The following is a 13122-nucleotide window of genomic DNA, read 5'->3' as shown; positions in this document are numbered from 1 at the left end:
TACATTCAGGAGATCCAGTGTTTTGATATTACTTTTGGATAACTGAACCTCTTCCTCCAACATTTTCAAGTAAAATTAACTGAACTGTCAATTGTCTTGTAGGATATATATTTCCAGTTTTCTAATAGGAATAAAATAAATACAATGCTCCCATAAATAATCCTAAAATGTACATATTTCAATCTAATCTTTACTAATCGGAAGAGGATAATATTTTATTTTGAAAATGCACAGAACCTAAAAAATTAATATCCCTGATGCAATGAAAATAAATCAATTTCCAAAAAAACAGAAAGAGGTTCTTGAAATATGACCATCTAGTCAAATAAATAAGTGTGCTATGAAGACACCTAAACCATACTAAAATCATTACAAGGAAGGGCAATCATAAAAAAAATAAAAGTAACTGTCTCCCTGTTTGTAGATTGACCACTTATTGGATCACCCAAGAGCACCACTAAAACAAGGTTATACAGAAATGAGTACATACAGATCAATATCCACAAATTGAGACTCAGCAGCAAAACATTCACTCTGGCTAAAGACCATGCTTAAGTGTCTATATGCCCTTGGCATGGAGACAATAATCAATCAGACCAATAATATTCACCAAATTAATGATTGAAATTCATTTCTTTAGAAATGCCAGAATCACCCAGATGAAATTGGGGGCTCAAAAAATGTTCAAAACCACAAAAAAAAAATAATAGGGAAAAGAGGCAAAAAGAGATCTTAATTTTTGTGAGTTAACAAGACACTCACATATATCATTGAGTCCCAATTGGTCATAGGTGGGGGGAGGCAAGTATAATGTTGGTTATATAGAGGTGTGTGGAGATGCAGGAGAAGTGGGGCTATGTGGGATATTGAGGAAGTTGAAGGGGATCAGAGGGATATGGTGGAAATGTGACCAATTTAAGGTATAAGTTCTTCATGATCAATTTCCTTCCAATTTAAAATTTCTTACCTTAAAACCACACTATGTACTATATACAACTATAATTCACAAACGGCAAAAAATCAAATTAAAGATGTAATTACCACATTTGTGGAAATATCCTATTTTAAATGAGTCAAGCTGACTTTCCTCACAAATTCATGGGATCAATATTGGAATAGTACAAATATTTAAGATCAGAAACTTTATTATACACTTGTTTCATAGCGTATTTGTATATTACAGATAAATTATTGAAAATGAAATCATTAGTATGCCATCACATTTCTTCTCTAAACTTACGGTAAGTAACAGTCATGTTTCCAGAATACTTATCTCTGTTCCTTATCAACCAGAATCCCATTGAATCAAGTATGGAAAGGATTTTTTTAAAAACTAGAAAAACACATACAAATATATACACCTTTCTGGGTTCCTGCATATAGTTTTCTCCTTTTTTTTTTTGCCCTGCCATATCTTTTCTATTGCTTTGTAGCAGATAGCAGTGTATCTGAATGAATACCATCTATGTCTCAATAAGCATCATATTCCATAAAAATGTACATAATCTGGTTGATATTCCTGGGAGTATTTTCTCTCCTCATGGTTCTTTTCAATTTCCAACCCATTTTGAAGAAAAGGGTAGTCTTTAACTAACATCAAACTTCAGGCATAATCTTACTTTGGGCTTTCGCTTTAGAGAATACCCAAGTGAAAGGTTACTCTGCACAAACTTATTTTCTCCCCATCTTTCAGCTCACTTGGCAATACTGAGATCAGCGTAGATTTTTTTCCTCAGTTGGATGCCTTTTGTTCATTGACTCACACAAATACAACACATACAAATGTAATACATTTTTCAGTTCTAATTTAAGAGAATTTTACTTTCATATTCTTACCTCGGAATTGTTCAGGTGGCATTTGTGAGTTCCTGAAAACCAGCCATCACTTGAACACTGGTCAATGTCCACTTTCTGAAGATTTATATCAACTTTCATGACACCCCTAAAAACAGAAAAAGACAAAATGACCAAATTCATTTGAGCCCTTAACAACTCCAAACTCTTTGAAAATCAGAAAAATCAGCAAAATCTACTAAAATATTTCAAACTGCCCACTCATATTTAACTAAAGTGTACCAAATAAAGACAAACAATAAATCAAAATTAATTCTACCTAGGTCCCAAAGGCAAGAACCCTGTATTGTTCCTTCTTTGGTTTCTCATATCTTGCCTAACACTTAACATTGTACTCAGTAAATATGTGCTAATTGACTTGACTGTCAATTATTCTGAACATGGTAGAAACCTTGACTCAGAAACACCTTCTCAAAAAATAAAAAATAAAAAAGCTCTCTCATTAAAGTAAATCACACTCACACCCTCATCTCATTTCTTTCAATTCCTATTTTCCATTGTAAGACCCAGGACAGAGAGATTGAAAGAATTAACGGGGAGGACAGTATCATAAAATTAAGCTTTTCGTTCCTCTGATCTTCTATCACAATGACTTTAAACAATTCTTTAGGGCTCCAAATATCCTACACCAAGCATAGAGATTCACAAAAATGAAGACTACACTTCACTGAGTCATTTGAAGAGTCAGAAGGAGAACCCACAAATTCAGAGCCAAAAGCTAAATTACAAAAAGTCCCAAGTTTATCTAAAATTCCTCTATTTTCTTCAAGCAATTCTCTACATTTTCCTAATATTCCTCCCTTATATTTTTTAAAATATTTTTAATTGTTGACAGATCTTTGTTTTATTCATTTATACACAGTGCTGAGAATCAAACCCAGTGCCTCACACATGCCAGGCAAGTGTGCTACCGCTGAGTCACAGCGCCAGGTCCCTTATATTTTTTAGTACCACAAGTACCACTAACAGAGCTGCTGCAGAAATATCTGTCCTACATGGAATTGTCACACCTAGACTTTATTGAAATAAACATTCTGTGCTCTGGTTCCTAAAATCTTTTACTTTATAATTCAGATCTTCACAAACTTGAGTAAAGAATAAACATCCCACTGAAAACTGATATATAAAAATATATGTTAAAGGTCTAAAACCAATTTGAAATATTTTTATATTAAATATGTAAAACAAAAAGAGGCTCAAATTCCTCATTTTTAGCTCTTATAGCCATAAAAAAACCCAAAAATTACAAATGTATGTATATAAAGCTAACAAAAAATAAATTTAGTTTAAATTTAATATTAATTAAATTAAAATATTAAGAAAATTGGTGGTGTTTTGCTAATACTAAATCCCCTTTCAAAATAAGAACATGTAACTTCTGTTTTATATCTTGTGCTTCATTTCTTTCATTTCCTTTCTCCTTTTAAACTACTGGGAAATTTACCAACAGAGAGGCTTACTGTCATTTGGGCTTCAGTTATGGTGAATAAATCATTCACTTTTTTCTTATGTTTTTTTCTTTAACTTGTGAGAAAGCACTAGTTTTAACATGCCCAAAATAGACACTAAAACAAAGGATACTAAAGCCTCCTGCCAGTTTTTGGCATCTAGATAACCCAGAGTATATTTAATTTTTCAGATGAACAGTAAAATAAAAACTCAGAAATTATACGCAAATCTTTCATAACATCCTACTCCAGTTTGCAAAAGATTATTGCTGTGGACCATAACATTATAAAACAAATGTTCATGTGACAAATAACTGGATTCCCAGTAACCTAATATTTTCATCTACTTCAATCCTTCCCTCTTTCAACAAATATTTACTATTTGTGCCTACAATACGCAATGAAGGACACAAATATAAAACAATAGGTCAGGCTGGGATTGTGGCTCAGTGGTAGAGCGCTTGCCTAGCATGGGCGAACCAGGTTTGATCCTTAGCACCACATAAAAATAACGGCATTGTGTTATGTCCATCTACACCTAAAAAAAATAAATATTTTTTAAAAATAAATAAATAAAACAATAGGTTCAGCCCTGAAGCAACATCAAAAAGCATGACACTTTAAATATCAAAATATAATGGAAAATGGATGCTAAATTCCAGGAACTATGTAAAGCTATCACATTCACAGAGCTTAATTCTAGTATGGGATAGACAGATAACAAATGTTGACTGTAACAAATGAGTAAATTATACCACGTGTTACAGAAGAAATGGTACTACAGGGTGGGAAATTTTTAAACAGGTAAATAGGAAGGGAGTAGAAACACAGGTTAAATTTTTAAAAAATAGGTGGTCAGAAAAAGGCTTGATGAGATGACATTTCTAACCATGTTGTTCAGGGGATAACTGCAGGGGTTCATATTCACACTCTCAATTACCACTGTCATTAAATTTTCCACTGAACCACTACTGTCCACCACATTTTGGGTATTATTCTTTTGAATATCATGTTCAGAAAGTATTTGTAATTAGTAAACAAATCAAAATTTGCATTTCTATTTGTACCACAACTGTTAGCAATAATGAAGTCAAGTTTTCCTCTAACATCCTTAACAGTGGCAGAGCTTGGCCACAAGATAGTGGAAATAAGCCCTCTAGAACCGGGATTTCAAAAGGCTGCAATGATTATAGTCTCTCTCCCGGAGAAAACTGGCTTCAAAAATAAGTATCTTAATTCCTGGGAGCTTTCTCCTTCAATTCCAAATTCATATATGAAAACCAAAAGGTCACCGCAGACTTTAAACCCAACTCCTGAAGCACTCTTGCCCTTGCCTTGTGCAAACCACCAGAGGTAATGAGCCTTGCGTTTACCATCTGGGAAATCAGTGCTGACTCATCATTAGCGCCTCGCCTTGGAGCCTGGAGACCAAAAAGCCCTGGGGAAGGCCCAGCAGACTTCCTGTGGAGGAAGCGCTGTTTGGGGGATTAAGTGAGAAGAAAACTCTCTTCCTGCGGAAGACTATTCAGCAAAAAGGAGGATGAGCCCCAAACACTTAAAAGCCCTCAGGCCCAGGCACAGGTTTAGGTGAGGACTGGTTGGGAAGCCTGGCTGAGAGCCCTGGGTCCCTGGGGGCCTGCGCCACTGGGGCGGAAGTGCTGCTCCCACATCCGGTGAGCTGCTCCCACATCCGGTGAGCCGAGAAGCTGGGAAGCTTTCAGGGCCCACAAGTGCTGCTGGTTGGGAGCGTTTTGTCCAGAAAGCAAGTACTGAAAAAAAAAACAAACCCTGGTAAGTGGCCCCCAGGGAATGCGAAATATAACAGATGGTGTTCCCCAAGTACCTGGGTGCCCATCCTGTGCTGTGGCCCATCATGTTCCTTTCCTTTGTCTATCAGATGCAGGAAACCTACAAGCCTCTGTGATTCCTCTAATGTTCTTTCTCACTGAGAATAGCAGCCACGCACCTTCAATTGGACTGCCTTGTGGTTTTGACCCTCTGCTCATTTTCCACACCCTCTGCCTGGATTCAGACCTTCATCTCTCACAGGACTAATGTTTTTAATATAGCAATTTGGTTCTGTCTGCTGTTGCACCAGTTGAAGATTACCATTTGTAGGTTCCAAATTTTATACCATATAGGGTCTTTCCTTCAGAAAGAATGGCTGGATACATTTGTATCACAATATGACCTTTGACTCTTCATCATTGTGTTAGAACTCCTGAGCAGTCACAGTATTAACAGTAGCCAAGCATACACCTGAATGGCACCAACAATTTACCTATTACACAAAAGTGTCTGCAGGCTACTTTAAGCTATTAATAAATCCAGACTAAACAATCCTGCACTACCCATTAGTGGGTTTCCAGAAATGCCCACAATCTAATGAAAGTATAATGGAGACATAATACAGTAGAAAAAGACATAGTGGTTAAATCTGCAAATTTTACAAAAACAATTGACCACAAAATTCATTACTAGTGCCTATTCCAGGATTTTAGAAGGTTTCCATTCAAGGTTCCCATATCATAAACTATAGCTTAAATATTCTACACTGCTATCTGTGTAATTTTTGCAAGCTGTAAATCTGATCCTGCACTTTTTCTGCTCAAGATCAATATTCTCACTTTCCTAAAGAATAAAATCCAAACCAACCTAGGCACCCTTCAACAGATGAATAGATAAAGAAAATGTGGTATATATACAAAATGGAATATTCTTCAACCATAAAGAAGAATTATGGTACTTGCTGGGAAATGGATGCAACTGGAGAATATCATGCTAAGTGAAAAAGCCAATCTCAAAAAAAACCAAAAGCCATTTGGCATAATCTGCTGGGAATAACTAAGAACAGAGTAGGGACAAAGAGCATGAGAAGAAGATTAACATCAAACAGGGATGAGAGGTGGGAGGGAAAGGGAGAGAGAAGGGAAATTGCATGGAAATGGAAGGAGACCCTCAGGGTTATACAAAATTACATATAAGAGGAAGTGATGGGAAAGGGAAAAATAATACAAGGGGGAGAAAGGAATTAAAGTAGAGGGGGTAGAGAGAGAAGAAGGGAGGGGAGGGGAGGGGAGGGGAGGGGGGATAGTAGAGGATAGGAAAGGCAGCAGAATACAACAGACACTAGTATGGCAATATGTAAATCAATGGAAGTGTAACTGATGTGATTCTGCAATCCATGTACGGGGTAAAAATGGGAGTTCATAACCCACTTGAATCAAACTGTGAAATATGATATATCAAGAACTATGTAATGTTTTGAACAACCAACAATAAAAAAAATAGGTATATTAAAAAAAAACAAAGGCCAAACCTTCTCTCTGATATGCAGATGCTAATACACAATAAGGAGGGAGGGGGTAAGAATAGATGTTCATTGGATTAGACAAAGGAGAATGAAGGGGAGGGAGGAGGAATGGAAACAGGAAAGACAATAAAACAAATCAGAAATAACTTTCCTATGTTCATATAAGAATCATGACCAGTGTAACTCCACAACATGTACAACCACAAGAATGGGAAATTATACTTCATGTATGCATAATATATCAAATTACATTGTATTGTCATATATAACTAAAAAGAATAATTACAAATTTTTTTTAAAAATCCAAGCTCCTCAGTCTAACATTATTGGGCTCCTACTTCTGACTACTCTGATCACTCATGCATACATTTTTTGTTCTAGATAATTCAGAATTACATTTGGAATCCAAAAGAATTCATGCTCTCACAAAATCCATTCCTTTAAAGATGGCTTTATAACTGGAGTCCCTTTGCCTAAACCATGCTTGACATTTTATCTTCTCTTTAGTCCTTTTTTAAAGCCCTTGATGAACTCCAAGTCTAATTTAGAAGCCACTTTCCTTTATCCCAGAATACAGTTTCCCTTCTTCAGATCACTTAGCACACTTTATTATTTTAGTCTATTGCTTTACCCTAGACTAAAATTTCCATAGTCCACATCTTTTTTGCAGTACTAGCGCCTCATCCATGCTAGACAAACACTCTACAACTGCACTTTTTTTTCAATTTGAGATAGAGTCTAGCTAAGTTGCCCTGGCTGGCTTCCAACTTGCAATCTTCCTGCCTCAATTTGCTGAGTAGCTGGGATTACAGGTGTATGCCACCATATATAGTTTACTTTTTTTTTTTTTACATTTGTCCCTCAGCTCCTAAGTCAGCCCACTACCTAAATTAACATTGGAGAAAACATCAGATGCTAAAGAGAAGCAAGGAGTAAGTAAAATAACAATGACCAAAAAGAGAGAAAGAAAATCTAAGCAAACTGAAAATGTCTTTAACTACAGTCTATGAAAAGATGAAGAGATAATGGATAATCTGAAGGAAAGCTTTGAGATTCTGCTTTTCCTTCTTTCCCAGGATACCTAAGATGGTAATTCCTTGTTCCAGTTCTTCAAAAAATAAATTTGGCAGTAACAGTCCATTCAGTCAACACTGATGGAATACCAGGGCAGAAGTTATGCTGAAATACAGTTGATGAAAACAAATGCTGCTAGACCAGCTGCCATCAGTCATTCACTTCTAACAATAAATAGAACAGAATCTGGTACCTGGATTTGGGTTGCTCCCATTAAAAAAAAAAAAAAAAAAAAAACTTAAAATGTGTTGCACTAGCTTTGGGACCATGCAGAGGAAAAAGCTTAAAGGGCCTCAGCTATGTTTAATGAAAGTAGAAATCTATTGGTAAGTCTTGAACAATGAAGACAATGTTCTGGAGACAGAAGGGGACCTTTGTTACATAATAAGTGGAAAATTTGGCAAACTGTCACCTGGGAATAAATGAATTTACAGAGCTGACTGAGGAAGTTTCTAGGCAAATGCAGAATACTTCCTGGCTCTTTCTAGCTGCCTATAAAATACAAAATGAAAAATACGAACTAAAGGAAGACCTGCCCCATTTTTGTTATTTCAGTTTTTAAAAAATTGTGGTAAAATGTACATAAAATTTACCATATTAATAATTTTTAAGTGTAGAGTTCAGTAATATTAAGTACATTCATGTTGTGCAGCAGCAACTCTTTTCATCTTGCAAAGTTGAAACTCTATTCCCATTGCAACAACTGCTTATTCTCTAACCCTGCCTACTGCTTAGAGTCACCATTCTATTTTCTGTCTATGAATTTTAATACTGTACCTCATTTATGTGTGATTTTTTGTTACTTATATTTTCATGACTGGCATATTTCACTTACTATACTGTCCCATCATCGTATTATAATGTGTGTCAGAATTTCCTTCCTTGTTAAGGTTGAGTAATATTCCATCATATGTATATGCTACATTTTGTTTATCCATTCATCTATGGATGGACATCCTGGTTTCTTTTACCTTTTGGCTATTGTGAATAATTCTACTATGGAGCTGTTTAGTTTTTTAGCAAAATTTAGAAAAACTATAAAAATTCTGGACTGCTAGATTTGAATATAAAACTATTCCTTATCTTCATTTTTCTCTTAGCAAAATATTTTCAAAATATACAATGGCTTCAAAGCAAAGAACCACCACAGGATGGGACTATGAAATCAGTGGATAGATTAAAACACTCAAAGGACAAAACCAGGATCTTCAAAGAAGTACTCCTAAGAAGCAGAAGTAGGTCCTGATAAAGAAATTGGTGATAAGTACTCAAATGGATTTCAGAATTGCCAGGGACTGGTAACTGATAATTGTATCTTCTTTCCCTGGTTTTTGACCTGGAGTGCTATTTTTGCTATCCTATCCTTTTACCACATTCTGTGTTGGGTATGGAGGGGAAGAAAGGGGACAAATAATGTTTGTATATAGGCTTTCACATTAAGAGGTACTATACTCAAGGAACCGTATACATGGAACTTGATCCTCACATGGACCCCCTTTAGATGGGTAGGTTCTGACTTCAAGTCAATGCCACAATAGCATGAGACTGGTGGACGGAGTGTATTTTACATTTAAGAAGGGCAGGTATCCTGATGTTATTCTGCTGTGAGGAAGACTAAGATGCTAGATGGAGTGACTGTGTGGAGAGAAAGATTTACCAAGCAGTGCCCACATATCCACCATTCCAAATATCCCAGTCTAGTTGCCCAATACATCAGGGAAAAAGCAATCTTAGGAGTGGATCCTCCAGTATCTGCCACCCCATATAGATAGAAATATGCACTGATATACATATACAGATGTAGATACATATATATATAGTTATATACAACTAAAACAAACTATCCAAGTTAATCCCTTCCCATATTTGTAACCCACAGCATTGTAAGAAAATAAAATGCTTGTTTTATGTCATTGTTTTGCAAGAATTTCTTGCATGGAAATAGGTAACTGGAAATTTACTATGCTGGGGAAGGAACAGTGGGTCAAGGAAAGATAGTCATCAACAGCATATATGTACATGCATGTGGGAGTATTTATCAACAGTTGCCCTAACTTATGAAATATTTTAATAATTGTAATTAGAAATTTTGACATACTCTGAGAAATGAATAGATCAAACAAAAAGAACAAATGCAGCAAGTATTTAAATATTATAATCAGTGCACTTAATTTGCTAGTCATATATGGATCTCATCATATCATTCACAAAGCACTTTGTTAGCATATTCACAGAACATTTACCAAATATTTATCAAAAGTAAAACAAATTATATTGCAAAGAAAACCTCAAATTACATAAAAATCAATGTCATATAATATCTTTTACTCATAATGCATTAAATTATGAATTGAGTTTCTTAAAAGGATAGCTTAAATACATTTTGTTTGTTTGGAAAATAAAAATATTTGTACATTACACTTAAGTTGAAATTATTTTAAGGACTGAATGATGTTGAAAACTCTGCATGCAAAAATTTTGTGTAACATTGACAAGAGAAGGAATTTGTTGTTGTAAATACTGTATATTTATCAGGGAACAAATTTTTTAAGAAAACCCTAAATGTTTAATTCAAGAAGAAGAAAGTGAGGAAATACAAAGAAAAAACAAAGATTGAGAATGTATGTAAAACAGGTAGAAGAGACCATCAGACAAAGAAGTCAACCTAAATGAGTTCCCTCTTTCAGAAGCTGGAACAAAATAATGACAAAACTGGACTATAACACACACAAAAAAAATACCCATATATCCATACTCGTAAATCAATGATTAAATGAGGAAGAAAGGGAAACTTTCTTGCAGAAGAATTTCAGTTGATAAATGTTGAATGAATGAGGGAAATAGAAAATCATTAGAACACCATAGTAATAATTGCTGCTGGCAAGACCTGCCAACAAATGCTAAGGATATAAATAAGCAGATTACAGAAAAGTAAAACCAACAGGCCCACAAGCATATGAAGAGATGCTCAAGGTCATTAGTAATCAGAGAAATGCAAATTAAAACAATAATGAGATATCACTTCACATTCATTAGACTGGCAAAAAAAATAGAAAGTTATGTAATGCCAAGAGTTGACAGGAATACAAGGCTACAGAATCCTTGCTGGAGGGTATATAGACATACAATCTGTCTAAACAGCAGTCTAATATTTAGCACATTTACCTCTCCCTATGATCCTGAAATCCTGCTCTTGAATTTATTTTTCAAAGAAAATCTTACACTCAGAAAGTTGGGGCATATAATAAAGACTGTGCAGTAGTAGAGAACTGGTTATAGATGTAGAAATATAAGAGTTTTAAAACTAAGTTGTGTGAATAAAAAAATGAGATATACAACAATTACTAAAATTATTTGCAGGATAGTCTAGTTGAAAATGAGGTAGAATCATGGGGAAGATTTTTTTTTTAAAATGTAAGTGATTTCCTTTCTTTTACCATATAACTAGAAGATTCCAGATTCACATTTCATTGACTTTTAAGTTTTAGCTTAAGTCGTCGTTGGGTATCTTCCTCACTTGAGGCCTCTCATCCTGATAAAGCATTGCTTACAAAAACACCCAGTGGGGCTATCATTTAGCTCAAGTCCATAACTACAGAAAGTACAAGAAGTACAAAAAGTTCTTCCAAGGCCTTAATAACAGAAAATACTAGGCAAATCTACCATGACTTTAGTGCTTGTTATGGTTTAGATACTAGGTGTCCCCCAAAAGCTCATGTGTGGGACAATGCAAGATGATTTAGAGGTAAAATGATTGAGTTATAAGAACTTTAACCCAATTAATGTGTTAATTCCCTGATAGGGATTAACTGAATAGTGACTATAGGCAGGTCAGGTATGGCTGGAGGAGGTGGGTCATTGGGGTCATGCCTTTGGGATATATACTTTGTGAGCTGAGCCTAGTCTCTGCATTTCCTGGTGCCATGTTCCTAGCCACTTTCCTCTGCCATGTACTTCCACCATGACATTCTGCCTCATCTGAGGCTCCGAGGAATGGAGTTTGCCATCCATGGACTTAGACCACTGAAATCTTGTGCCCCCAAATAAACTTTTCTTCCAAAAATTGTTCTTGTCAGGACTTTTGGTCACAATAGCAAAAAAAGCTAATCAAAACAGTGCTTAAGTACTTTGTATCCACTTACTTAGTGAATAGAAGATGATATGTGGGTTATTTCAGGATCACACTGACTTTCTCATTATGTAGAATAAAACTTGAATCATAAGTCATTGAGTGAACAAAGCAAAGATCTAGATACCAGACAGGATTTGGAAGAATAAGATCAAAGTAAAAAAAAATAATGTCAACAATAAACAAACACTTCATATATCTGTAACACTTTTCAGTTATAAAAGAACTTTGCAGAAACTAAGTAATATAAAGTATCTTCATTTTACAGAAAAATAGATTCCCAGAGGTTAAGACTTATCTGAAACACAACTCCTATGTATCAGAAAACGAACTCAAAACTATGTGTTCAACTTGAAATCTATTAATTATGAAAAGCTACTTGTCTGTTCATCAGAAACAATTTCAGTGTCAACTTGCTAGAATATTCAGCAATTAACTGATTTTATGCACACACATTACAGATAGGGTGTGTGTTTGTATCTACTTATGTAATGCTCAATGCTATAGAGTGGTGTAGATGCAAAACACAGGGTATCTTTTAAAAAGTAATGGGACAGATTAGACAAAGGGGAATGAAAGGAAAGGAAAGAAGGATAGGATTAGCAAAGACAGAAGAATTAAGCAAACATAACTTACCTAAATTCATATATGAATCCACCACCAGTAAAACTCCACAAGTGTCCAACCAGAAGAATGAGATCCTACTTAGAATAAGTTATATTCCATGTATGTATAATATGTCAAAATACACTCTCACGTATATCTAAAAAGAACAAATTAAGAAAAAACCCTCTACATTTTGGTTTTTTATTATTCTAACATTTCCATATCTAACATACCTACTGTGAAATGAGCTATAGGATACATTTAGCTTTGACATATTTTGTGAAACATTAACTTGTGAATTTTAGTGTACTCTTCATAGAGGCCCCCTTTTAAGGAGCCAAACTCTCACCTTTTTTAATCACTAATAAAATAAATGAGGGAATAACTAACATTTACTGTTCAAAAATAAACAGGAAAATTAATAAAAATTGTTTTTACCAGATAATGGTAATAAAAACAAAAAAGATAGAATTTATTCATTTGCACAGAATAATGCTTTGAGCACTGATTATGTTAGATTAAGTGTTAGCAATGAAATAGGGCAAATAATCAATGTAGTATTGTGGACTTTAGTCAGTCCAATAACTATTACTGAATGCATGATTCTTTGTATTCTTTTCAGTTCTGTGATGGCGTTATGCCACAACTTGAGATGTTTAGGATGGTCAATGTAGTAAGCAGATGGAGAGTTTGAGTGA

At 34.9% G+C, this 13122-nt stretch overlaps 1 protein-coding gene across 1 annotated transcript in view; it reads right to left on the bottom strand.

Moving 5' to 3' along the window:
• Gpr158 (G protein-coupled receptor 158) overlaps positions 1-13122 on the bottom strand; it is a 401208-nt gene that overhangs the window by 370362 nt on the left and 17724 nt on the right. Inside the window, exon 2 of the mRNA XM_026401197.2 lies at positions 1837-1942. Coding sequence (XP_026256982.2) covers positions 1837-1942 — 106 coding nt within the window. The remainder of the gene's footprint in view (positions 1-1836; positions 1943-13122) is intronic.

The sequence above is a fragment of the Urocitellus parryii genome, chromosome 9, assembly GCF_045843805.1.
Source record: "Urocitellus parryii isolate mUroPar1 chromosome 9, mUroPar1.hap1, whole genome shotgun sequence".
NCBI classification, from domain to species: domain Eukaryota; kingdom Metazoa; phylum Chordata; class Mammalia; order Rodentia; family Sciuridae; genus Urocitellus; species Urocitellus parryii.
This window is presented reverse-complemented; position numbering and strand designations above follow the sequence as displayed.